At 47.7% G+C, this 25,616-nt stretch overlaps 2 protein-coding genes across 2 annotated transcripts in view; one reads left to right on the forward strand and one right to left on the reverse strand.

The window, feature by feature from the left end:
• Nucleotides 1-491: 491 nt before the first annotated feature.
• On the reverse strand, nt 492-4,940 carry LOC142811617 (uncharacterized). Its single transcript, XM_075891587.1, has 3 exons — nt 4,319-4,940; nt 3,065-3,196; nt 492-1,168 (listed from the first exon to the last, which is right to left on the reverse strand). The coding sequence occupies exons 1-3, from the start codon at nt 4,469-4,471 to the stop codon at nt 887-889; spliced, it is 567 nt and encodes a 188-aa protein (XP_075747702.1). The 5' UTR covers nt 4,472-4,940; the 3' UTR covers nt 492-886.
• A 4,128-nt stretch (nt 4,941-9,068) lies between these two features.
• Nucleotides 9,069-25,616, forward strand: part of LOC142811633 (steroid receptor seven-up, isoforms B/C-like) — a 156,213-nt gene continuing 139,665 nt past the window's right edge. The window contains exon 1 of the mRNA XM_075891588.1: nt 9,069-9,563. Coding sequence (XP_075747703.1) covers nt 9,218-9,563 — 346 coding nt within the window. The 5' untranslated portion in view covers nt 9,069-9,217. The remainder of the gene's footprint in view (nt 9,564-25,616) is intronic.

Raw genomic sequence — 25,616 nt, forward strand, 5'->3', positions numbered from 1 at the left:
GGTGTTAGGGTGTTTTGAACTGGAACACCCTTTTTCAAGGGTGTTGGAAAAGTGTGCACCCTCTGCTATATCGATAGGCGTGCGCTGCAGTGTTCCGCTTCAGGGCAGGGTGAAGTCAACATATATGTGCACGAATATCCATGGCTATATATCGACTTCCACAGAGCACTAACGGGTATGCACGGCACATGTATGCACGGCACATGCTAATATATATAGTACTCAAAGCAGTGTGCCTGTCTATTACAGGATGCAGAGAATACACATATTTCAGCAACTTAATTTGCAGTTAAACCTGGCATGGCTAAATCAAGGTTCAGTCTTACCAAGTTAAAAATATTGTGCATATATAAAAACAACAGTGCTATGTAGATGCGCATCGCTCTCACTTTTAAAGAAATCTGTTTTTGATGCATTCTAGAAATAAATATGGATTTGTGCAGACTAAATATCAAGAACAAGTACCACAAGGCAGTTTTTCTCTAAATTATTTACATTTATTACAAAATTTTACACATGCTTCTTGCAATGTGCATTATATCATAATGGCCCACATAATCTAATCTGACCATAACCAAGGCAGTGTAATGTTATTTAGATTAGCAAACAAGCAGCAAAAACTATTGCACAATAGTTCTGTCTTGCAGGAATGTAATATGGTAATAACTAAAAAGTTCAATGACCATGGGTTATTTGACAGCATGTGTGCCCGGCTATGCAAAAGGAGAAACATGCACGACTTGTGAAGCGAATGCAAAATAAATTAATGCGGCACTAAAAACGGCAATAATAATCAATAAATTTTCAATCACTAATACAATCAAACATAAAAAATATGCAGTAAGGCAAATGTGCAAGAACATTACCATATGGCATTATCATATGACTATGTGGATTTTACGACAATGTTTAAGAACTTCGCAACAACAGATCTTGGTGTTGTCTTTTCGAGCTCAAGAAAAAATCTTTCGAGGACGACAAGGGTGTTGAACGCTTTACAAGCATATTGAACATTGAACAACCAGTTTGCACACATAATTGCGACAAGTCCTTCCTCTGCATTAGTCACTTGAAAACACTTTGTCTGGTCTACCATCAGCCAGAAAAACTCTGCATCTTCAAGGACGGCCCCATTATAAGATACACATGGCGTTGCTGGCATGTCGTCCTGTATAGGCAAAGTGAAAATGCATAAGACTTCACTGAGTGGCTTACTTCAAATTCTGTACAGTTTAAAAAACAGGTTTAGAGCACTTTAAAAGACACAACTTGTGTTTTAGCATTACAGATGTGATATCTATCATTAACAACAATTTCAATGTGTGCAGCATAACTATGGTTTAACTGGGAGATTAAAACAATATAATGCATCTGGCAAAATGAACTCCGCTGCACGCCATTGGCAGTGTTGTTCAATGGTACTTCGCTAGCTGTTGGTGAGTAGTGAGTAATAACATAGCAAGGGCAACTTAATAAGCTGTATTTCGTAAAGTTGCAGTGTTACGATAATTGAGAGCTCCATCTTTTATTACTTTGGTCAGTAAATGTACTAGATATTGCTTATAGCATGGAGATATTTAAATACACGCCAGTCTTTCACAACACATTCTAGAAACTGTAAACCTATTGCTATAGCTCACACTGCCATCATTTATTATATTACTGTAAGCCCTCGCGGGCAGTTTCAGGGGTGGGAATGCACAATATACAATATTGAGATACAATGCATAGCATAGAGGGCAGCGGCAAGTTGGTATTCATACATTGCAATGACGAGGTGGTAGGTATTTTACAATAATAACGGCAGAGCTGGTTTAAGCTTTTCATTGCACCTGGTAGTGCAAGCAAAAATCGGCATTTCCATGAACTGGTACACGCTCTCTCGTACTATTTATGCACTGTGCACAAGAAAACTGCAATGAAACTTTTCCCCTGTCTAAGAATAAACCTCTGGCGCAGACACTTTGCCATTTCTTTTTGCAGAGAAGTGAAAAGTTTTTTTAGCCTTTTTATATTTTCAGAACGGAAAATATCAGGACCACCCATCTTAGACAAATGATAAGCTGTCTACTTGGGTATTTTAAGATGTTTGCAGACTTTTTACGACCAGATTCTGCTTTGGCGCACCATTCCATTTAAGTTTCACCATTTCCGCTCCACGGGTCATTTCGGTATTATGCTGTGCTTCGTGCCGGCCAGGTGCGATTACTTATGATTTCCCACTAGAACTTTGATATATACGGCACTAAAGCCCAAAATTAAAATGCTAATTGAACAGTTTTAAATTTGTCACGTGGTCGTCATTTTAGCTGCAGAAAGTTATTTTCGCTTCGCCATCTAGTTTGTGCGAAAACGACAGGAACCAGCGTATCATAGACTTTTTATTTTAAAAAAACTGCAATGGTTAAAAAAAGGCACCCTCCTAAAATTGCGTGAGTGCACGCAAGTTTGTGTCGCACGCAAAAAAAAAAAACATAACCAGGGCCTTGCATGCCAGCGTGCGAAAAGCGCAGATAATAAAACAATTTCTTCAATACAATTTTTTTAATTTAAATAATACTTCAAATAAAATACTTCAAAATTTATTAATTCATTCCCTGCTATTCCACAACACCGATTTCACCCGCACCTTCCGCGAAGAAGCACTGCGCTTGACTCAAGTCCCCCTGCTTTGCTGCTCACAATCACACTTCCTCTTTCACCCACAGCATACGTGTCCCTAGCCGTAAGTAATATTCCAACAAAATGTACTCAAATCAACATAAGCCGGTAAAACTTAAAAAGCAGCTAGATCGTAACATCCGCAAAGGATTTGTACCATATTCGATAACTAATCTAGAGAAGAGCATCAGGCGTTAGGACTTAACATCGGACTTCTAGAATGACATCAGCTGATAACAAACTCAGACATTTCGTGCCGTTTTGCTCTCGCTGCCAAAAATCACTCGCGCCAACAGTTGCAACTGATCATCAAAACTAAATAACTGATAATTTAAATATTTATAAAAGAGCATTTAATCTTAATAATATTAAACAATAAGAACGTAAAACTCAGAAAATTTACCTGTGACGATGAACATGACGGCGCTTCATTCCCGCTACTTTCTTGCTGTGCCATAAGAACGATTTTCGACATATCGGGTATGCTGTCTTCAGTAGCGAGGTCGACAAGTTCATTGAACAGAGGATCCATTACCTGCAAACCAACCCCGTATATTGTCAATGAACTGAAAAAGATGTATGAGGGTTTGTTCGCTACTGTATGTTCCTAGATCGCGAAGACACGGCTCAGCTGCCAGCACGCATGGCCTGTTGGAGACACGGCCTCCGGAATGCCTTGCGCACACACACACACACACACACACACACACACACACACACACACACACACACACACACACACACACGCGCGCGCGCGCGCACACAAACACGCACGCAGGTACGCATAGGCATCTTTACTCGAAATAAATTTTCGACTAATCCCCTCACTATGCAATTCTCCTCACGTACACTTGAGACAACTCCACAACTCGCATCATACACGCTATATATGTTAATTCAACAATACAAAACACTCGAGAGCGCTCCAACTTACAATACACTCTAGATCGACGATAACACAGGTTTGTGTACGATAAGAACAAAAGTGACATTCTTGAAAATATTAAAGCAAGCGCCTCACTACGTTCTCATGCTTTATTTGTGCATTCTATGAAAAGTGGTGTGCGCTGCCAACCGTTCAAAATCAACGAACTTTGTTGAAGCGAGTGTAGTTCAGCCGCATGCTCAGCGAACTAAGTTCAAAAGTGCACGGCGAACTCGTTCGGCCACATCGCAGCCGATGTTATCTCGAGTATCAACACGTTTTTTTTTTTGTTGTGGTGTGTGGGAGGGGTGAGTTAAATTACATCAAGGAGAGGTTAATGCGGTCAGAACGTGAACACAAGGCTTGCGACCATTGACAAGCCTTCAGTGAGGCCTAGCTACGATGTCGATACGCGAAACATGTAGTTGCCTTTCGACATACTGTCAATTCGGGCACGCGTACACATGTATGAGGCAGACAATAAAAACGCTTGAGTTGTAAAATAATACAAAAACTTGCACGCTTAGTTTTCCTCTTAGCAACACTGTTTCGGCAAACCGGACCCCACTAACAATAGTACAGAAGCGCACATCCCCAGCCTTTAAATACGAAACTACGCAAACTCGCAGCAAAAAAAAATAAAAATAAAAACGGGCCTCAGCTTTCAACGACGATTAAAAGCACTTATCGCTCTCAACAAATACACAGTTGAACAAATAAGCAGTCACTTACCTGAAAGTTGCTGCAAGACAGTTGAACTTGCGACCCAAGGACAGGACATGTGGCAATCGCATGTTTGAGGGCGACCACGGAACCTTCTTCCAAGTGGTACGTCCGCTTTATCTGAATGTGCGGTACAGTCAGCAGACAACGGATCGGCGGCATCTCGGATGACGCAGCGCACAAAATTGACGTTCCAAAGTCCTCAGCGCGAGTGAAGAAAATGCACGCCAAATACTATTCAAACGCTTCAGCACTCTGCGAACGGCGCAGATAGTCACGTTTTCAACGGCGCAGTTATCAAAATGGCGCGCACTCACGAGTACTGACGGAGGAGTGAAAGCTTGCGGGTGTGGAAAGAGATGCCGAGAAAGTGCGGAAGCATCACACCTTCTATATGCAATGGTATCTCCCTCCGCGCTCGCTTCTCTACGTTGAATTTGAGGGGGCGGAGAGGGACAGGGGGTAAACCATGCTTACATGGACACGACCTCTCTGACGCGTTTGCTGCTGGAGTCGTCACTTGCAAGCGAACGTAACCTTCCAAAGACGCTGCCACTCTTTCTCTCTCGTCTCCTTACATCTTTCATCCCCTCTTCCCGAAGGCGCTGTGCCCTGCCACGGCCGCCGGAGAAAGAAGTAAACAAGAAGGGCCAGCAGCCGTCGTCGTGCTAACAGCGCTCCCGAAAGGAAGTGGTAATGGCGGCGTCTCCTTCTTGATCAAGCACATCCTATATTCGAGTAGCGCGTGAGAACGGCGTGCGCTCGTTGTGGCTGTTGAATTTGAGTCTTTTGAACTTTCCGGAATGTCGTTTGAGTGTCGTTTGTAGAAAAATTATTTCAAAAGTACCTCTCCTTCTTTCGATACCAAATTTGTTCCACATGTAAATATAAAAATATTTACACACATGTTGAACCTTTGCGAGTGTGTGTTCATTTTTTGTGCATTTTCTTGATTGTTCTTGTACAGTTTTCTGCGAAGCAAAAAGTGTATATCATGATCTTTTCATATGAAAATAAAGATATTACAAAAAATAACGTTGTGACAATGGCTTTATAAAGGATTTCCTTGTTTGTGTGGTGTCGATGACACCATAATCTTAAAAAATGCAGTACAACATACACTTTGCTCCACTCAAGTCTTTTTAATATGTAAGCATGGATGCATTTAATACTCGTGCCACACGGGCAGAAAAAATGGCATTTATCTCCTATAATGCTTTCAGATTGAAGGCCATTCGCGTGGTGCCACATCACGGATGAACGAAATCGCAATCGCCCAAATGCCGTTCGTCCTCTAATGTCATCGCCAGGACTCATTTGATTGAGAAATATAAAACGACATTTGATTCGACTAGAAGGAAACTTTTCGCGTATCTTATTTACACCAATCACTCAAACAACTGCTTAAAACTTCTCTTCAGCTGGTATATATGCAATGTAAAATAAATGCGCCAGGCGCCATTTCCTTTTTATGCTGTGGATCTGACTAGCTTTGGCTTAAGTTGCCATGGTTGGTTGCAACGTCGTGAAAGAAACTAATGAACGAAAGCTAACGGCAGTGTAATATGCTTATTTATTCTTTCAATTATCATTGGATGTGTATGAAGCTTGTAAACGCTTGTTTATTTTTTATTGCTATATATACTCACCCAATGCTCACTGGGAAGGTGGTGCGATCGAAATCATCAAGTCAAATGTCATTCGCTTTGGACATAACAGCAACGCCGAGAAAAAATGTCATTCGGGAACTGAGTGCACGTGTCTTCGCTATATATACCGAATGTCATTTTCTGTGCCCGTGTGGCACGGGTACACCCTTAAGTCCTTCCCTTAACACCCTTCATCTTGTTCAACAACACCCTTTTTGCCTGTACACCCTTCTTGAAGGGTGTTCCGAAAGAAAAAAGGGTGTGAAATTTTGAAAAAAGGGTGTAAATTGCGATAACACCCTTTTTACACCTATAAGGGTGTAAAAAATTTTACTGTGTATATATAGGAACATCGGCTCAACAAATGCCTGCCACCTGGAAATAAGCCGATACGTTGTTACCTGCTCTGAAGTAGCTCGCGCTGCCCCCGTTATAAGAGGTGTGCCATATACTCTTATACACCGACAGCTCCGTTTTGCCAAACAGCTCCACCGCAGCTTTTGTGACACCTAAAAGGGCTCACTGCGCTTCATACCTGATTAATTTTTTTTTTGTGCAGAAGTGCTCTAAAATTGACTATTTTCAGCAACTCGAAGGCGGCACAGCAATAAAGTTACGGGGTGTTACCTCTCACCGATATGTTACGGGGTTGGTGACTTCTGTACAAAATGCATTTACAGAGGAAAAACCACAGGCAAGAGTCACAATGGCTAATCGGCACACTCGCCCGCCTGTCAGCTGCTTCTGCCCTTCGTCTTCTTTGACTTCATGTCCGTAACAATATATATTCTGTCTCCTTTACGCCGCTGCCTGCGCGGGCAACAGCATGGTGTTCGAGATTGCAGAAGAGACACACCATTAAAGTGAGAAAGGACATGAACTAGATTTTCAGTGGCTTCCAAATCAATCAGTGATTGTCGGCAATGAACGGGTCGATCGAGCAGGCCGTTCCACTGAAACAGAAAAATATTAAATGTTAATTGCGCTCTCCAGAACTGACACCCAGCGGAGGCTTCGTGCGCTATAGAGCTCACGCTATAGAGCTTAATCATATGGGGGTTTTGGGACGCTAAAACCCTACATATCAATCAATCAATGCTCTATAGAGCTCGCGAACGCGCCGCGTCGGATTGGAACGAGACACACTTCAAGCACGCTCTATATAGACCTGACTATCAGTCTTCACAATCCTTCGGGACTTCGCCGATGTGGCACTACCCTACTGTGCAGGTTATGGTTGGGGGTCGCATTTACCTGTCTGTACACCTCCCCTTGCGATCACTGTGGCAGTGACGTAACAAACGAGCAAATTCTGTGCTAACGTTCAGAATAACTGTTCGTAGAGATAGTCGCTTTGCAATGTGTTTGGTGAAATGGACGACCAGACTATTGCGAAAGACAAAAAAATCTATAGAAATGACTTAACGTGAGAGAAGAGAAGGTCAAGCAGGTGCTCTGCGCACGCGTTTAACAGCAGTCTCCCTGATTGGGACGTCGTGCATGTGTGTCCATCTGTGCATGCATTCTCTGAAGAATTCGAGGATCTGCAGCAGCCTTGTTTGTTTTTCTTCAATTCTCCCTTTCTGTCCTCCTTTGTCGTTCTTGTTCGCTTTTCCAGCGTTTTCCAAGCTTTTTACTCTTCATCTTTCTTCTTGCTATTCCCTCACCACCCTTCTTTTTCTCTCTCTATATTTCGTGCTTGCCTCCTTTTTCTAATCGAATTTTTGTGAGTTGGTTTCATTTAAAGTGTTACACATTTAACATCATCATAAAGGCGCTTCGAAAACAAGAGCTAGAATACGCCTCTTCGGCGCGTGCGCTTTTGTGTTAATCTGGTTTTGCCCGCCTTTTTCCAAGCGACGGTGGTATACAGCATACGATCGCAGCATACGACAGCCCGGACACCTAAATTGATCTGCACTTAAAGAGAGATAATATATTGATTATTAGAGCTACTATAGAGCTTAGTATTGAGTGCCCCAAAGGAACCACGAGTAGTCCCATATAGTGTCATGGTAGATCAAGGCACTTCTAGACGATCGACTGGACGACAAGAAGTTATTCAGCTGCAAATAAACTTCGTGCCGCTACACCATAGCATGTTACAGAGCTACAGAAGCCACATTCAGAAAACCTCTCGAGCACTATATTCCAACCACTACATGCCAAATATGCCAACCATCATTGGTGTTGAAGGACGTATCACGCTTGCGATAAGAATGAAAAAAAAAAAGCCAGTCAATGAAAAGGAGCACTCGCGAATATTCACTGCTGATATATGTCACCTCACAAATTAAAAACTAGACATTCATGTGATGTTCAAAATTGAACCATGTCGGGCCATAGCGTATATAAGTAACTAAGTTATCTGACAGATTTCGAGAAAAACCGTTTATACGATAAGAAAATAACAGCAAACTTTGAAACGTGTGCCAAGACTACACGAGTAGATAATAAAGACAGGATGTGAAAAAAAATACAGGAAGGGATCACGTGTGCTGCCGTTGCAGAGTAGAGCAAAAAATAAAAAAAAACAAAGAAATTTCTAAGAATACTTTAAAGAGCAACCAGTATAAGTTACAAATCTGCTCGTGAGCATTTTCCCTAAACCAACTGCTATTCGGACAATTCAATCCCAATACCCCGTCCGTCCTTCTTGCCAGGGACAAGATCGCCGAAACCGCAGGTGCATCGCACGCGCGCCCCCACTCGTGGTGAACAGGAGGCACGCGCGGCAGCGATGATGAGGCGGGCGACAAAAGCGCCGCTCAAACACATGAGGAGCCGGCAGTAGCAGCAGAAGCGAGCGCGTTCCGCGACCTCTCAACTCGGGAGAGGCGACCCAGGGTCCCGGGTCGCACAGGTTTCCGCACCTCTCACCCGCGTCACTGGCGCCTCTTCCCGCGCCCTCCCAGCGCCTCAGCGACGAGGCTGCACGTTGCCCGACAGCCACGCGCGCTGCTGCTGAGGCGGCGGCGCGCCGGCGGGGGGGAGTCCGGGGAAGGCGGGACCTGTGCGCATGCGCAGCGGCCCGTCGGGTGGCCTCGGCAGCCAATGAGCGGCGGGGTCCCGCCCGTGCCCCGAGAGATCCCGCCAGGGCACGACCGCGGCACGGGGGGGCGCCGCGCAGAGACGCACTAATCGGCCCCGTGAACCATGGCCGGCCGGAGGTGGCCTCCCGGCTCCTGCTGCTGCTGCTGTCGCCGTAGCAGCCCCCCGTGCGCGTAGCGGGCGCGTGCGTTGGGCGCGACGCCACACCATGGCGCTCGCCATGACGCCCTGGAGAGACTCCGTCGACCCGGCCGACCTGGTGATCGGCCTGCCGCCGCCGCTGCCCCCCGGTACACCGCACTCCTCGTCGTCTTCGGACAAGAACGGACAGCACGCGAACATCGAGTGCGTCGTGTGTGGCGACAAGAGTTCTGGCAAGCACTACGGCCAGTTCACCTGTGAGGGATGCAAGTCGTTCTTCAAACGCAGCGTGCGCCGCAACCTGACGTACACGTGTCGCGGAAACCGAAACTGCCCCATCGACCAACACCACCGGAACCAGTGCCAATACTGCCGCCTCAAAAAGTGTCTCAAAATGGGCATGCGTCGAGAGGGTACGTGTCTGATGCATCGCGGGGTCCTTTTTTTTTGCCCGCAACCCCTACCACCCGTACCCGAAATCGTCGTCATCGATGTTCGTCGTTGTGATGCCTCCCTCCCCCTCCCCACCCGTTCACTTGCTCGGATGTTGCATACCTCCCTCCTTGCCTCCCCCTTCCTTCAACCCCCCCCCCCCCCCCTTCAACCTAGTGTCGTGTGCATATTGTTGCCCCGTGCCCTCGCTGGGGGGTCGCCGCCCCTGCCTGCACCGGTGTGATCTGCGATGCAGTTCTTCTGTTTCGTTTTTCTGTTCGATGTTTGTGTGCCTTGTGCTGTTCCACGGCGCGTTTGACGACACGTGATTGCGGGCCCGGCCACTGTGAAAGGTAGGGTGTATTTTTGCCACACTAACGAATCGATCCTCTAAAGACCATTTTAACCTCACCGAGAGTGTGTTTTAACCTTGAAGCGATTGACGGAGCGCAGTTTTTTTTTTTTCTTCGGTCTGACTCGTCGAGCTAGCATCGTCTGTGCCCGACCACGCCGTGCTGTTACATAGCGCTTGGCCTTGCGGGGTCTCGGTTTTCTCGTTCGCGCGGCTCAAGGTCACGTCGACAGCGTGCTTGTCGTCAACTGCTTCAGGAACTTACCCTACCGCTAGGAAGCGCGTGAGAGTACAGCAGGATCTTCGCGGCAATTGCATGCGCATGGAACGAATGATCACGCCTGCGCGCGCGTGGGACATCGTGCACTCTCCCACGGAAGGCTCTGCGATGTGCCGTAAAAGCTCGGAGTGCTGCTGACTCCTTTGACACCGTTCGTTTTCACTATAACCCCCCAGCCTGCCGCATCTGGCAACTTTCCAATGCAATGTCGTCGTGCTTCTGAGCCAGTTTGGCTCTGCGCTGTCTCCTTCGCGATGTGTATTCATATCTGCTTTATTTTGTTTCCGCAGCAGCTTCATGGTCAATATCCTCTATATTATAATAAAATCACATTTATTGTGCTGCAGTTGCAGGTGAGAGTTGGAGAGGTTGTCCGACGTACCGCTCAAAAAAAAAAAAAAGAAAAATTGATGCACACGCGGAGAATCGACTATCGTCAGTGCCATAGAGTTGTGAAATTAGAATTCTCTCCCATACAATTCGGTCGCGCGCGCAATGCGAATCAATGAAAAGCGCGCAATAATCTTATTGAATTGTTTTCTGTTCATTAGCAAGGAATATTATTAGGCAGCATCTATGAAGCTAGGAACAAATTTCAATATTTTGATGGATAATATAAAGAGTGTTTTATTTCGTTCAGATCGCCTAAGGCGTATTCACTTCGTTCTAGCACTGAACACAATCGCCGAAAACAACAAAATGCAATGTCAGTTTATGCGCGTGTCCACTGCACAGGGAGCGGAAGGCGTCGCCAACACAACCTTCGTAAACAGGCCGAATGAATGCATTACCGTGCCTCCTATACACCACTGCGTGTGTGTGTCTAATTAATGGTTTGAACCGAATGCGGCGCAGCTATGGGTCGCGAGTAAGAGGGTATAAGCAAAGTACATGTCACTTGACGTGCGAATCTATTCACGTTGGCCACCACGTGGCATTTCTTGTGAAAGTGTTCATTCAAAAAGTGTATATGTTCGATGGGAACCGAAGTAAGTCAAAACACTGGATACGTGTTTAGGAATAAACTTTGTGCGATGCAGTGTTAAATCGCTTCTGACAAGGGTCCATACATATAAATGCGGGATCGTTAGCCAGTGCTCCGAACCTCGTACTTAGTTTTTCACTTACATCACCGCTTACCGGAAGCATTCGAGAGGAAACGCATACCTTACACACAGCAATGCAATAAAATGGTTGCCTATTCACCTACGCTTACAGCTTAGCTGATATCTCCTCCCTATAGCGCTCGGCGTGCTATACAAACGAGTGCATCCGCACAGTTGAACACTTGAAACACCAAAGCAACACCACCTCTAAGTTCCTTTCTTCCAGCCACGGAGCCCCCCCCATCTCTCTCCTCTCCCTTTAGCCGTATATCAACGAGTTGCGGGAAGGACTTCGCTAAATACCCACTCGGGCTGTTTTTCTATGCGTCCTTGTTCCCTTTATGGCTCGCCACTTCTCTGTCCGTCTCTTCGCTGTCGAGTCAAATGCGCGCCGCGGGGTTCCTAATCCTCTTGTCACATCCTCCCCACCCAATTTTCATACTTCTCATTTTTCTTACGTTTTCATTTCTCTCTCTCTCTAATTCTCGGGGTCGATTATGGCGCGCCGTCGCAGTATATTGCCGCGCTTTATTCACGCGGCTCCGTCTTAGCGCCGCCTCGCGCGGGGTACACCTGTGGAATGATTACGGCCATCCATATCGTTCGCGTTTGCATGTCGCTCCGCGGAGGCTATGCGCGGCGAGGACGGCCTTCACTTTGCCCGTGCGACCGAATGCCGCTTTCTTTCTTTCTTTTTTTTTTTGTGGGAATAGAATCTCCGTGCATATACATATTCATCGATTCAGAGAAGCAATCGTAAAGGAATCCGAAACGACAAAAAAAAAATCAAAAATGTGGCACGGCTTCAAAAAGAAAGAAAGAGACAGGGAAACGCGAAGTTGCCTGGTCCTCTCGGTGTCGACAGGCGAGTAATATTGAGAGTACTTGCTCGTCATTCCCTTTCATAGCGCACGCAGCAGGCGAATCATGGTACGCCGAGTAAAGAAGGACAAATGCGAGGGAAGTGCGTTTTCTAGGCCTCGTTACGTTGCACGTGAAATGCGGGTACAGATTTGGAAATGTACTAGTAAATAAATAAAAAAAAATACACAGCGGTGTGGAAGCGCATTTGAGTGAATGCCCACGTGTCTGATACAGTTAAAACAGCGAAAAAATAGCGAGTATATTTTAAATTAGACGGTCAAGACTGTTATCTAAAGGCGAATTCTTCGGTGTCTTCAATTGTGTATATACATACAGATATTGCTGCATTGAATATGTGTTCACCAACCAACTGAAACCGCAGTCGCAGAGGCGACTGCGTGACTTTTTTCTTTTGTTTGTGTTTGAAAGTATGACTATCATAATCAATATTCGTACCACTCTTGCAAATTCTTTTATCACTTATTATCTGACCACTGGTGTGCCGGTTGTTTCATGACAGTCCGCTGTGCGTGAAATATTCCAAAGATTGATTGATTGAATGATATGTAGGGTTTAACGCCCCAAAACCACCATATGATTATGAGAGACGCCGTAGTGGAGGGTTCCGGAAATTGCGACCACCTGGGGTTCTTTGACATGCACCCAAATCTGAGCCCACGGGACTTGTTCGCCTCCACCGAAAATGCAGCCCCCGCAGCTGGGATTCAATCCCGCTAACTGCGGGTCAGTTGCCGAGTACCTTGGACACTATAGACAACCGCGGCAAGGCAATTTTTTAAAGACGTCACTGACGTATGCAGTGTTATTTTGATGTTTAGCTGCAGGCTACGTTTATCGTGTGTTGTTTTCTGGTGTTCGTGCTAAATGGGAAATCCGTTCTCAAGTTTCTCGAACTCCACAAGGCATCATTCTATTTGGCAGAACCAGATTTGCTTAGCTGCCCGGGTTTTCTTTGCATGCGATTCCTGCCGTCGAAGTTGCACTTTCAGGCTCTAAAAATTCTATTTTGGGTTAGCGTTATCTGCTCAGTTAGGGGCAGGAGATGCAGTGTACCAGATTGAATGGTAATTTATTTGCGACTGCATACGCGACAAGTACAAGTATACCAGACAGATTAATAAGCATACGATGAGCACCATTGCTGCGATGGCCAAGTGAATTAAGGATAACTTATACAATGCTCTCAAACGTTAACGTTGTTTAGTCAGTAGGGAGATTTAGAATAGCGTTAGCAGACGTTGCGGGCGCCATACGAGTTTCAGAATAGCGTTTGCCCCCCACCCCTCCTTCCCGCAAACACAAATGCACGATGGCAGCTACACCGTAGCCTCGACAACAGCAAATTGCGGTCTGCACGCTGTGTCTAATTTTTCGGCGGGCAAGCGCGAACGGCAGGTCCAGTTATGACGCATGCACAGTAGCAGCGACCGCACCGCAAGTGCTTTCAGTACGCTATTCTGAAACTCTTATACGTTGAACAACTGATTATGCGTTGAACAAGAAAGTGCTGCTTGATTGTGTGGGGCGAAGCATCTTTAGAACGCACAACATACCCCTCCGTCCATAAACCGTCGCCCGGCGCCTATATACAAGAGGTGTAGAAGCCGAAACTTCTGTTGAATGATTGATATGTGGGGTTTAACGTCCCAAAACCACCACATGATTATGAGATACGCTGTAGTGAAGGGCTCCGGAAATTTCGACCACCTGGGGTTCTTTAACGTAACCGAAACTTCTGTAAACAATAAAAAGGTTACCAAAGGCTGTTAACCTTAGGTGACAAAATAAGAGGCCACAACACCGACAAAACTCGGGACATTTAACCACCCATCAATCAAAGCATATGATAGAACAAAGTATTAACTATAACAAAATAAAAGGCTGTTAGCTCGAACAAAATAGAAGGCCACTATTCAACATATGATGCACACTGCTTCGCCCCATCACCAGCATTTAATTCGTTAATATGCGTGACCTTTTGTTGTTGTTGTTGTTGATGATGATGTAAATTAGAAGGCGGGTTTACTTTGTCGGCATATTTCGCGAGATGTGCGGGCAAAGGAAGCAACGTCCAGAGGGGCACCGTTATTGTCTAAGGAACGATTTTTTTTTTTCATCCGCAGGGAGTCGCACTGTGCGGGTACGTTGAACTGAGTACTTTCCTCCTCTTTCTCTGTCTCTCTGCTCACCCAAGTCTAGTACTCGTACATACGTTCACGAACTTAAAAACCGGGATTACATACTGATTCGACACTGAAAGGAATGAATTCTTCAACTATTTTGTATTTGTCTATACATATATACTACCACTCCGTAATGCCCATTGGAACTTCACGCCCGACCTGTCGCCATTTGTGACTCGTTTCATTATTGTCTTATGCCTATGCATACGCAGTCCTTCGTAACGCAGTATAGTTTAAGATATCCAGGGATGCACCCAACTGAGGCATGTTGGCACATGATTGGTACTGCGCTGTTTGTTCCGATCCGACACTGGCCAAGTCGACTTGGCCAGTGTCTAGCTGAACGCACAGGATATCAATATTTGCTTAAGGCGCCGTGCGTTATTATATGTTGCGACCATGTTATGTTTCGTATGTGACCATATGTTGCGAGAGAGAGAGATAGAGAGGAAAGGCAGGGAGGTTAACAAAGCTAGGCTCGGTTGGCTAGCCTACACTTGGGGTGAGGTAAAGGGGAATAATAGAACGGAAAGAGATAGAAAAGAAGAGGAGTAAGAAAGAGAAGCATGAATAGTCAGCTCGAGACTACACAGCACAGTTTCGCACAGTTCTTTCACAAGCGGTCGTGAAATCTGGTGGTCCTTAAAAAGTATAAGAGGGTTTTCGTGGCTTTGCGCGTATGCGAAACCGTCGGCCAATCTCCCAGGATCTCCTTTCCTGCCAGCGGTCGTGAATCCGGCTGACGGAGCTTGTCTTCCATAATACGTCGTCGTTTTAGACTGGTATGCTGGGCAGTGGCATAGAATGTGCTCAAGCGTCTCCTCGCAGGCGCAAATGTTGCATGCCGAACTGCTCGCCATTCCAAGGAGACAACAATACGCATTCGTTAAATGCCACGCCCAACCTCACGCGACACAGAAAAGTTTCATCGCGTCGTGGGAGCCCGGGTGGCAAATGAAGTTGCAAGTTTGGGTTGATCGATTAGATTTGAGTGCACGTAAAGAACCAGGTGATACATGAATTAAGCCGGCCTCAGACACTATACCGTGTGCCTTATACTCAAATCGTCGTTTTGGCACGTAAAATCGAAAATGAGAATCTTTACATATAACAATTTTGCTTGTTGCGTGACATATATATATATATATATATATATATATATATATATATATATATATATATAAGGGAAAGAAGTGTATACCTATAAGGGCTCGTTTTTCCGTGTTTTAACACAATAATAATGAGATCTAACAGACAGTCATGCCAAGGAATGTACAGGGGAAGTTATTAGAACCAATGGAATGTAAATAAGAAGAAAGAAGAAAGAAAAGTGGATGAAAAAATTACCAGCTGTGAGCAGGAATCGAACCTACGACCTTCGAATAACGCGTTCGATGCTCTAACCACTGAGCTACCACAGCGGCCTTCCCTCCATCCACTTTTTGGGGTTTATATGTGAATTTAGAAGTAGGAGTGACAGTCAGCGCCATCTATAAGCCAAACAACGAGTGTGAAAACACTCTTATTCGCATGTTTGGCGTCACGTAGCACGTGAACTTATTATGAGCGGGCAGCTGATTAATTGTCCCTCTTATACAACCTAAACACACCAAGTCTGCCATTACGAGACCCTCGTTCAATGATATATATATGCTTTCTTCATGTTGTTACGCATTCACGTGCGCGCGCTGACACCGGTTTGCTGATGCCGCATGCACTCTCCGTGAAGATGTATTTACTGCACACTGCAACGTGGAATGTTGAGAAGCAAGCATACGCCAGTCTTTTGAAAGTGAAACGTGCGCGCCCCCACGTGCTGTGTATGGCCAGCGATGTTTTGAGTGCAGATGTGCGGCACGTTGTGAAAGAACTGCGGGGCAAGCCCGCCCCGCCGTTGCTCAAGCGTCTCACTTGGCATTGTCCCACCTCCGGAGGAAGCCTTGATAAGCCGTTATATGCATGCGTGCGTCGGCAGTTTATCACGGAGGAGATTGCTCATGTTGCGACCTTGGATTATCTCCGGCGGTTCTTTCTCATTTTTTCTTCCTCGCTTTCTCGGGACGCGTACATATACTCCGTCGTACACAACTTTCCTTCGTTTTTTTATTATTATTTATTTTTATCTCACTTTCACTCTCGCTTGGAAGTTCACTCGCCCTCGTGGGCAACACCCTCTCAAGATGCGGCTTCGTGCGTATTTCGCTGTAGGCGCCTTTTCTTTCGCAAAGATCCATCACTTCCCGCTATACCCTGTTCTTTTTTTTTCTTTCTTGTTTTTAAACTTCTAAGTGCTTCGTGGGGTGATGTAATGCACTAACTCGGCGGGCAACTTGAATTGTAAAGCCTGGAGGGTGAGGGCTGTGGCACGACTGGCTTTCCTGTACGAGGCTATGTACTTGACCAATTAGTGGCTGCGTTATGACTATAGACGCCCCGAGATACAGTGGGTAGCGCGGGACATTTATTTCATTCACTGCAGTCTAAGAAGCTGGGATGTCGGTTCCAAACATTGTTATGGACAGGCCGTGCACCGAGATGTAGCGAAGACGCTTTGGTTTATACACCTCTGCCGTCAAGTTGTATAACTCGTATAGGCGCGATTTTCACCACGGCCGATCTGACATCTGGGATATTCGGGAGAACGAAATGTGTTCGGTTTGAATAGGTGCGCCAGGAAAGTGCGGTCCCCAATGCCAAAACCCTCCGCTGCGACTCTTCGAAGCGTATTCACAGACGAAGCCTTAACGCATATAATCGCATGCGACAGAAAGTTCTACTCAACCCCGATGCTGCACACCAGACAGTAATAAGAAGTAACACGTGTGAACCAGCTAAAATGAGTGATATTAGCTACTGTCTTCTTTTAGTCGTACAGCCAAAATATTCTTTATTCCGATCGTTTGCTTGTACCGTTACGTACGTTTGGTGAGGGAACTAATGACGTCGTCAGTATTTTTGATATTTAGTTATTATTTTATTGTACCGATTAGAAACCTCTTGCACTGCAAATAGAAAAAAAAAGATTCTTTCGGATATTCGATTGGTTATGTAAAACTTATTAATTGGCTAACATTTCGTACGAGGCGGGTAGTTTGCCACCGCAAGGGTTCTGTACACAGATATACGTTTGGTGTATCGCGAGCCCGGCAGGCACAAATAGGAAAAACGTCCTGAAGACGTGACAGGCGGCCTCAAAGCGCGCGACATAGTATTCACAGGGTATACCGCGCTTCAAACACGTGACATAGGTAAGCCTTCCCGCACGACTTCGCTAATTTGATTCGAATTGCAAAATTAACCTGTTACAATAGAAACGAATCAGCAGCCGGCGCCTTTTACAGTCGCGCTAATCGGTTTTCGATTTGCCATCGCGCACGGAATCTCTGCTCTCAAGACGGCCTCCTAATCAGCTTTACTGGCGCTCCACTCCCACCATCTTACGCAGCATCCTTTAATACCTCCGTCGGGCATTGATAGCGATCCCATGGTCTCCGGTGCCACGGAAAGAAAATTTAGAGTCGGAGCGTACGTCGTACTCCTATACGTCCCATGTCCCAAACTCTCGCGTGTTTCGAGCGCAACGATGCTGTAATTCCAGCACTAAGTCTCGGCGCATGAAATATGAAAGCGTCCACTTATTATGCCTCTCCCCCTTTTTTATTTACGTCAGTGTGCCACGGTGCGGACATGCAGAGCCGCGGTTCTCTTGTTCTTCTGTGCTTCGCGAGCTAAACGTGTAGTACGTATATACGGAGGTGCACGCCGGCGGAGGGATAGGGCGAAGCTGCGCCTTATCGGGAAATACGTGCCGACTTGACCGTTGACGGCGACGGTCGGCGCTATACGGAGACGTGCTCGGCAACCAAACGCGAGTTGCGTGAACCGGCGCAGCGGCCGGAACGCGGAAAAAGGCGTGCCCTTCCCCCCTCTCTGACCCTCTACGCTACTTCAAATAATAATAGGAAAAAGTGCCCGTATAGGGAGGTCTGCACGTATTTAGCACAATTTCGCCCGCCATCCGAGCGCGCTGTGAGCTTCTTATCGTCCCAGCTCTAATAGTCGTTTGCCAGCGCCAATATTCGTGCAGTTGTAATTATATATATGTGCCGTCACGTCATGGCCTTACATGTATCATGTGGTGACTGCGTGCTGATCGCGTTAGTTTCAGTGTAAGGTATACCCGGCAATACTGAACTGAGATGCTCTTATCTATTCGTCTTTGAGCGTGTGACGTCGACATAAAGCGCTTTTCAAACACCGAATCCTGTGCTCTGCTCCGACGTGTATACTGGAGGAAGGTGTGTGCGTGTCAAGGAAATGGGGGGAGGGGGGGGGGCGCACAGTTGCGCCGCTATTTCAATGCAGCTGCGACTTGGAGCTTTCTGGACATGCGGTCGAGGATTTTATTTTCGCCGTGCGCGGTTATCTCGTTACGTTGGGGCTGATGTAAGTGCATGTCAATCCTTGATTTCCGACAGATTACTATTTATAGGTGTATGAAATATATTACCGGCATCTCTGTCGGTTTGGTAATGCATTAGTGTAATTGTTACGTACGCGCTATCGGATGTGGCTATATATATATATATATATATATATATATATATATATATATATATATATATATATATATATATATATATATATATATATATATATATATATATATATATATATATATATATATATAGCCTTGAGATTCAGACGTCCAACCGTTTTAGCCCTTTTTTTTTTCTTAACCAAAATCGCCGCTTCGCAGTTTACCACTATGACTCATCATTCTGATTGACAGCCGGGAGCCCGCGTCTATATACCCTCCGAGCACTTACCCCCTCATTCTCTCCATATGCTTATATGCACCGTTGCACAGCACCATGGCGAAACTTCGCGCTGAACCGCGCAACACAAGGAAAAGCGCTACAATCACGACTGGTTATACGCACATACTCGTATACGAGCAAGGGATATGCTATGCGCAACACGTGCGTGATAGTTGGCGCGGCGTCGATCACAGGTCCGGTTGGACGCGGCGGCGCCTTCAAGCGGCGCTGCGAGCGTTTACACGAAGAAGGAGAGGCATGGATTGATCTACGTGGAGGGGAAGGGTGAGGCAGCATACGAGACTCCCCCTGGCGGGCATCGCAAAACACCTCTCGCAGCGGCGAAGCTTCCGGCGTGTTCTGGCCGTTCGCGCATCGCCGACGATCATGCGCGCGCGAATATGCATGACAATTCCCTGCAGCCCGAGCCTCGACGATTGTATTAACCGTATGCGCAGAACGAGAGGTCTTCCCGGGAACGTTCTTCTATGTTCCTCCCGGTTGGTCGTCTACATACGTTGCTCGCGTATGCAGTGGTGGCTATCTTTTACGCGCTCTGGTTCCACATACAGCATGCAAGGCGGCGTCCGTCCGCTATATCTGGCTCGCTGCTGAGAGCCTTCTCTCCCGCCAGCGTATGCGCAAACGGGGTGCCGCCGGCGATGAAGGCGCGATGCCATATATGCATTGCGTGTCCAAGACGTTGTGCGCGCTGGTTCAAGAGAGGGAGGGCGGCGCGCCGTCATTATAGCCGGGCAGGACACGGGCGCGATTGAGCGGTGATAAATGGAAGATGCTTCGAAGCCCTCCCGTTTTTGTGATATCGTAAGCCGAGGGACATTTCTCCTCCTTTTTTTTGTTGTTGTCTACTTGCGTAACGTCTCTTCTCTCCTTTTCTTCGATTAACCTCTTTCCATAGAACGTTTACCTGTACTCCATGATATAAATACAGCCTTGCATGAGACGCCGTCTCAACGGTCTCGTATATATACATTCAGCCGCGTGGCGCGCTGCTCTTTACGGCGATCTATATTGCAAGAGCTTCGCTCTTCGAGACGAAGATCGCTGCGGGAATGTGACACCTTGAATGCTGCTTATCTATCGTGTCTCTTCGAATACGCTTCCGTGCCGCGTTCTAGGGCGCGGTCAAGGTGCACTTCGAAGGAGCGTGCTTCGGGGGGTGTGCGCGGCCTTGGACACTCGAGATAACATTCGCTACAATCAGGGGTGTATTGAAGTGGTCTTTTGCTCACTGTTGTTGAGAAACGGCGGACCGATCCCGCCGAAGCCACCACTGTTGCGAAAGACGGCGACGCCAACACGGCCCCGGAGGCGCCACTGCTTTCAACTCCGCCGGGAAGGTCACCAGCCGTTTGGTAGCGTATGTTTATCAGCTCGCGACTGCTTCTGCGCAGAGCTGATAAGACGAGCGGACGAGACGACGGTGAGTTAAACAAGGTTTATGTACAGCATATTTACAGAGGCGTTACAATTTCGGCACTGGGGCCGACAGAGACTCGAAGAGCCGAGCTCTTCTCTCTAACACATAGTTCAGCCTTTCGCCTAAGACCGCTGACTCACACACATGTCGGCACTCCGACACGGGGACGCCTCTCACATAGGACCGCCGATCGCGACGCGCCGCAGGGCTTCTTTTATTTACACCGGGCCCAACTAAAATGTCCAATCAGAAGCGCCGCTGGTCTTCCGAGCAGGCTCCTCCAATGGGGTTCGCCGCGCGATGCGTCAGGCCACCAGACATGAGGACGCCGGCTCGCTGTCACGTGCGCAACTGACTCAATGCACGTGGGCCACAGATGCGCCGCGCGTGTTCACGCCGTGGAGTTGTTCGCGCCCGGCGGAGTGCGGGCTGGCCTTGACCCAGATTGCCTGTTTCAGAGGCACGGACGTTTGACGAGGACTCGCTGGCATAACAGCACCCCCGCCGCCAGACAATGCACCGGAAAGACGAGCTGCTTCCACGGGGCTCGGATGTCAGGTGCGCTCGTTCGCCAGGTCCCTCCAGGTTCGCCTCCAGGGCCATGGGGAGAATACAGCTCCAGACTGTTCCGGGAACACGTCCCATTTTGACGACGGATCCCAGCTCCACGGGCTTGTCGCCACAACTTGCTGGCCAACTTCGCTCGTCTCTTCCGACCATCTTCGGTTTCAGCACTTGTCGATGGTTCTGCAACTTGCTAAGAACGGTTCGACAACAGACAACACACGACACAAGCAAGTGCCCTCGGTCACCCAACAGAACACCAGACAAAGTATAGAACAACATATACCTATCTACGTGTCTATCGGAATTTCGTTCCCTCTACATCAAGAGGCACATGTGGGACAAAAGACTCTTAAAATGACAACTCAATTTTTTTTCCCACGTACAACAACGTAACGAATTAGAATACCACATAAAGTTGGTCCCTTGAGATCACTCTGAACGAGAGCGCTCAGCACAGGTCGTGATGAGGTCAAAATTTTGCCCCGAATCGCCAGCCAGAAACCGAAAGGTTGAGAAGTTACTAGCTGGAACGCACTGCTCAATGCACCTGCATTAGCGTTTACCTTTCCTTTATTTATTATTTTTTTTGATAGCGAACGTCAAAGTTGCGCTGTGGAGCAACATGCTCCACCTCAGTAACCGGCCACTTTTAGGCGACGATACCTATGCGGCACCAAGAGCGGCTCACACTTTCGACGTTGCACAGGGGAACAACGATACGGCTTGCTACTGATTGACTCCTCACCGCTTAGCTCGATATCGTGTTCGATCACCGTCGTGTCTCCGGGACGGTCCGACAACACATACCCAAACTCGGAAACAATCTTTCTCAGGTCCTCTTTCTCAGGTCCTCCTTCACTTAAGATAGGCTCTAGGTTTATCTGCTCCCGGATTACTTTCGATCCCCCTTCGATCACCTCACTAGAACTCAAATTTTCTGCTTCCTCTTCCTCTGAAGCCTTCAACAGCTGATTTACGACCGCTTTCAAGTTGTAAATTTTGTTCTGCCGCCTTTCTACTTGCACCTCATAATTTGTATCGCAAGGCTTCGATAATACTTCGGCGGGCCCTTCCCAATCAACCTCAAGCTTGTTCCTTTTGGGTGGCTGCAGCCGCATTACCTGATTATCAACTTCAAAAGCGCGCTTCTTCCCCGATTTCTCGTAGTGCTCCTTCGACAGCACTTTTGCCGCGTTTTTCTGGCTTTCCACTCGCGCTTCAATTTGGCTTTCCACTAGCGCTTCAATCGAGAGATCCTCACTCTGCCCTCGAATGAGCGTCTCTCGACCAACTCTCGGCAGCTCGCTCCAACTTTCCGCTACAGGCGAGAGCGTTGCAACCCTCTCGCTCTGACTCAATGGCGCCACGTCGTCTCCCCCAGCGCATACCGCGCCGGCCGCTCCCGCGACGGGCCGCTCGCGTGACTGCTCACATGACTCATGCGGAAAATTTCCTTTCTGGGGTTCCGTCGACCCGCCGACAAGGTCACTTGAGAGTTCACCGCATGGAACCAAGTCAAGCTTCCGCGAAAGCTTTCGCGCTTGCGATCGCGTGGGAGCCATGCACGCTAAGTTGGGGAAGAACGATTTGCCCTGCTCTTTGAGAAGCTGCTCCGAGTTGTTGGAGAAAAGATAAGAAAAACGACCATTCAGCGCGGCAGACACAGCCGCTTCGGTGCAAAGCTTACCGAACGGGCCTTCAATGACAACGGTGGCGATTGGTAAGCGAACACTCTGCACCTCGGCGACTTGCCTAATCCACGCGCATTCTCCTGTGAAGTCATCCGGAGACACCAATGAAGGATGGACAACGTCCATGGTTGCCGCTGAGTCTCTAAGTGCTCGGCACGTTTTCTCATTCACCCTAATTTCTTGGAGATACGGCTCCAACAACCTAATGTTTTTTTCTGATTCTCGGATCGTTGCGAAAGCAAACTTTTCCTGACAGTTTCTCGCGATGTGTCCTTCCTTTTTGCAGTTGTAGCAGATTAGCGGCTTCCGTTTGTTTTCCGATTCAAACGCCTGTGTGGTAGAAACCTCACTCGATTTCTCCGCTTCTGTTTGCCCTTCCCCTACACTGTCCTTCGTAAGAGACGGGTCCTTTTTGAAATTACGGTGCGGAACGGGTTTCCGTTGATCAGGTCTCCTTGAAAAGCCCTCTTTCCTTTCATACTTTTCCACGCGCACTGCCCTGCTGTGCAACTTTCGGCGAGTATAATACTCCTCAGCTAACTCTGCTGCCTTGTTTAGCTGTACTTCACCAAGCCTGTCCTGCAGCCAAAGTCTGACATTATCCTCGATGCAGCGGTAGAATTGCTCCAATGCAACGCATTCCACCACTTTATCGCGGTCGTCATAAACACCTTCGCCCTTGAGCCATTCAATCAAATCGGCTTTAAGACGAAACGCGAAGTCAACGTGTGACTCATTCCCCTTTTTAGCATACCGGAACCTTTGCCTGAAAGCCTCGGGTGACAACCTATAACGTCTCAAGAGCACTTCCTTAACCTCGTCATAGCTCTCAAACGCTTCCCTAGACAAGTAAGTTAATGCGTCGGACACTTCGCCGGGAAGAAGAGCTAACAGGTTCTGCGCCCAAAGAGACCGCTCCAAAGCGTTTCGCTCACAGACGTGTTCAAACTTGACGAGATACTTCGCCATGTCCTCGCCTACTACGAACGGTGGCAGTTGATCCCGAATTCTAATACCGCTGACCTGAATCGTCGGAGAAGCTGCGCTAGGCGCCTGCGAACACTGTAGGATTGCCAATTCTAGTCGTTTCATCTCAAGGCGCTCCTGTCTCTCGGCCTCCTCGCGACGTTCGCGCCTTTCAGCTTCTTCACGTTCGCGAGCTTCGCGCCTTTCAGCTTCTTCGCGAGCTTCGCGCCTTTCAGCTTGTTCACGTTCGCGAGCTTCGCGCCTTTCAGCTTCTTCGCGAGCTTCGCGCCTTTCAGCTTCTTCACGTTCGCGAGCTTCGCGCCTTTCAGCTTTTTCGCGAGCTTCGCGCCTTTCAGCCTCTTCGCGAGCTTCTACTTCTCGCCTTTCAGCCTCCTCACGGCGTGCTTTAATATCCACCCAGGCCTCATCGACTTCCTCAGCCGACACTCCCTCATCCTTCATGATATCAAGGATCGCTTGCTTTCGTTTCGCACGGCCCAAAGTAATGCCGAGTTCCTCACAAATTTCGATGAGTTCCTTCACTTTAAGGTTCTCCATCGTTCACACTAGCCTCTTGCTGTTTGCCCCTGTTAAGAATCTACTTGCCGTACCCACTATAAGCCTACTAGCAAGACGCGCAAGCAATTTTTCACCCTCCCGTGTTTACCACCTCCGCATTAACTTTGGTTTCAAAGCACTTCAACTTGGCTTGAAACGATCAAAGCTCACTGCAATGCTTCACACAGCCCTTTCTCTAAACTACTACAACCTGAGCTAGAGTAGTCTGGTGAACTGAGGGGAAAACATCAGGCACTCACCGCATCGATGTCGCTGACGCCGGCCGATCCCGCAGCTGCCAACCACTGTTGAGAAACGGCGGACCGATCCCGCCGAAGCCACCACTGTTGCGAAAGACGGCGACGCCAACACGGCCCCGGAGGCGCCACTGCTTTCAACTCCGCCGGGAAGGTCACCAGCCGTTTGGTAGCGTATGTTTATCAGCTCGCGACTGCTTCTGCGCAGAGCTGATAAGACGAGCGGACGAGACGACGGTGAGTTAAACAAGGTTTATGTACAGCATATTTACAGAGGCGTTACAATTTCGGCACTGGGGCCGACAGAGACTCGAAGAGCCGAGCTCTTCTCTCTAACACATAGTTCAGCCTTTCGCCTAAGACCGCTGACTCACACACATGTCGGCACTCCGACACGGGGACGCCTCTCACATAGGACCGCCGATCGCGACGCGCCGCAGGGCTTCTTTTATTTACACCGGGCCCAACTAAAATGTCCAATCAGAAGCGCCGCTGGTCTTCCGAGCAGGCTCCTCCAATGGGGTTCGCCGCGCGATGCGTCAGGCCACCAGACATGAGGACGCCGGCTCGCTGTCACGTGCGCAACTGACTCAATGCACGTGGGCCACAGATGCGCCGCGCGTGTTCACGCCGTGGAGTTGTTCGCGCCCGGCGGAGTGCGGGCTGGCCTTGACCCAGATTGCCTGTTTCAGAGGCACGGACGTTTGACGAGGACTCGCTGGCATAACACTGTATACACTATCCTCATTGCTTATCGATAGCATCACTGGGAAGTACACACGCGTATACTCTCGTCTAGTCAATAGATGCAATTCGTCGAAGTCAGGTGTTGTTTGTTTTAATGCAATAGCACTAATTGGGTCGTCGTGTCCGTGACCGAAAAATAGAGAAAGGTGCGAATGATTCATTAATAAATATATTCAGTTCC

The sequence above is a fragment of the Rhipicephalus microplus genome, chromosome 1, assembly GCF_043290135.1.
Source record: "Rhipicephalus microplus isolate Deutch F79 chromosome 1, USDA_Rmic, whole genome shotgun sequence".
Lineage (NCBI taxonomy): Eukaryota > Metazoa > Arthropoda > Arachnida > Ixodida > Ixodidae > Rhipicephalus > Rhipicephalus microplus.

Bases quoted from the DNA above. Each gene is read 5' to 3' on its own strand.
- LOC142811617 (XM_075891587.1), bottom strand. From the start codon at position 4,471: ATGCCGCCGATCCGTTGTCTGCTGACTGTACCGCACATTCAGATAAAG. The intron at 3,197-4,318 runs GTAAGTGACTGC...GTTGGTTTGCAG, and splicing joins TGTCTTGCAGCAACTTTCAG to GTAATGGATCCTCTGTTCAA. The intron at 1,169-3,064 runs GTAAATTTTCTG...TTGCCTATACAG, and splicing joins CGTCATGTTCATCGTCACAG to GACGACATGCCAGCAACGCC.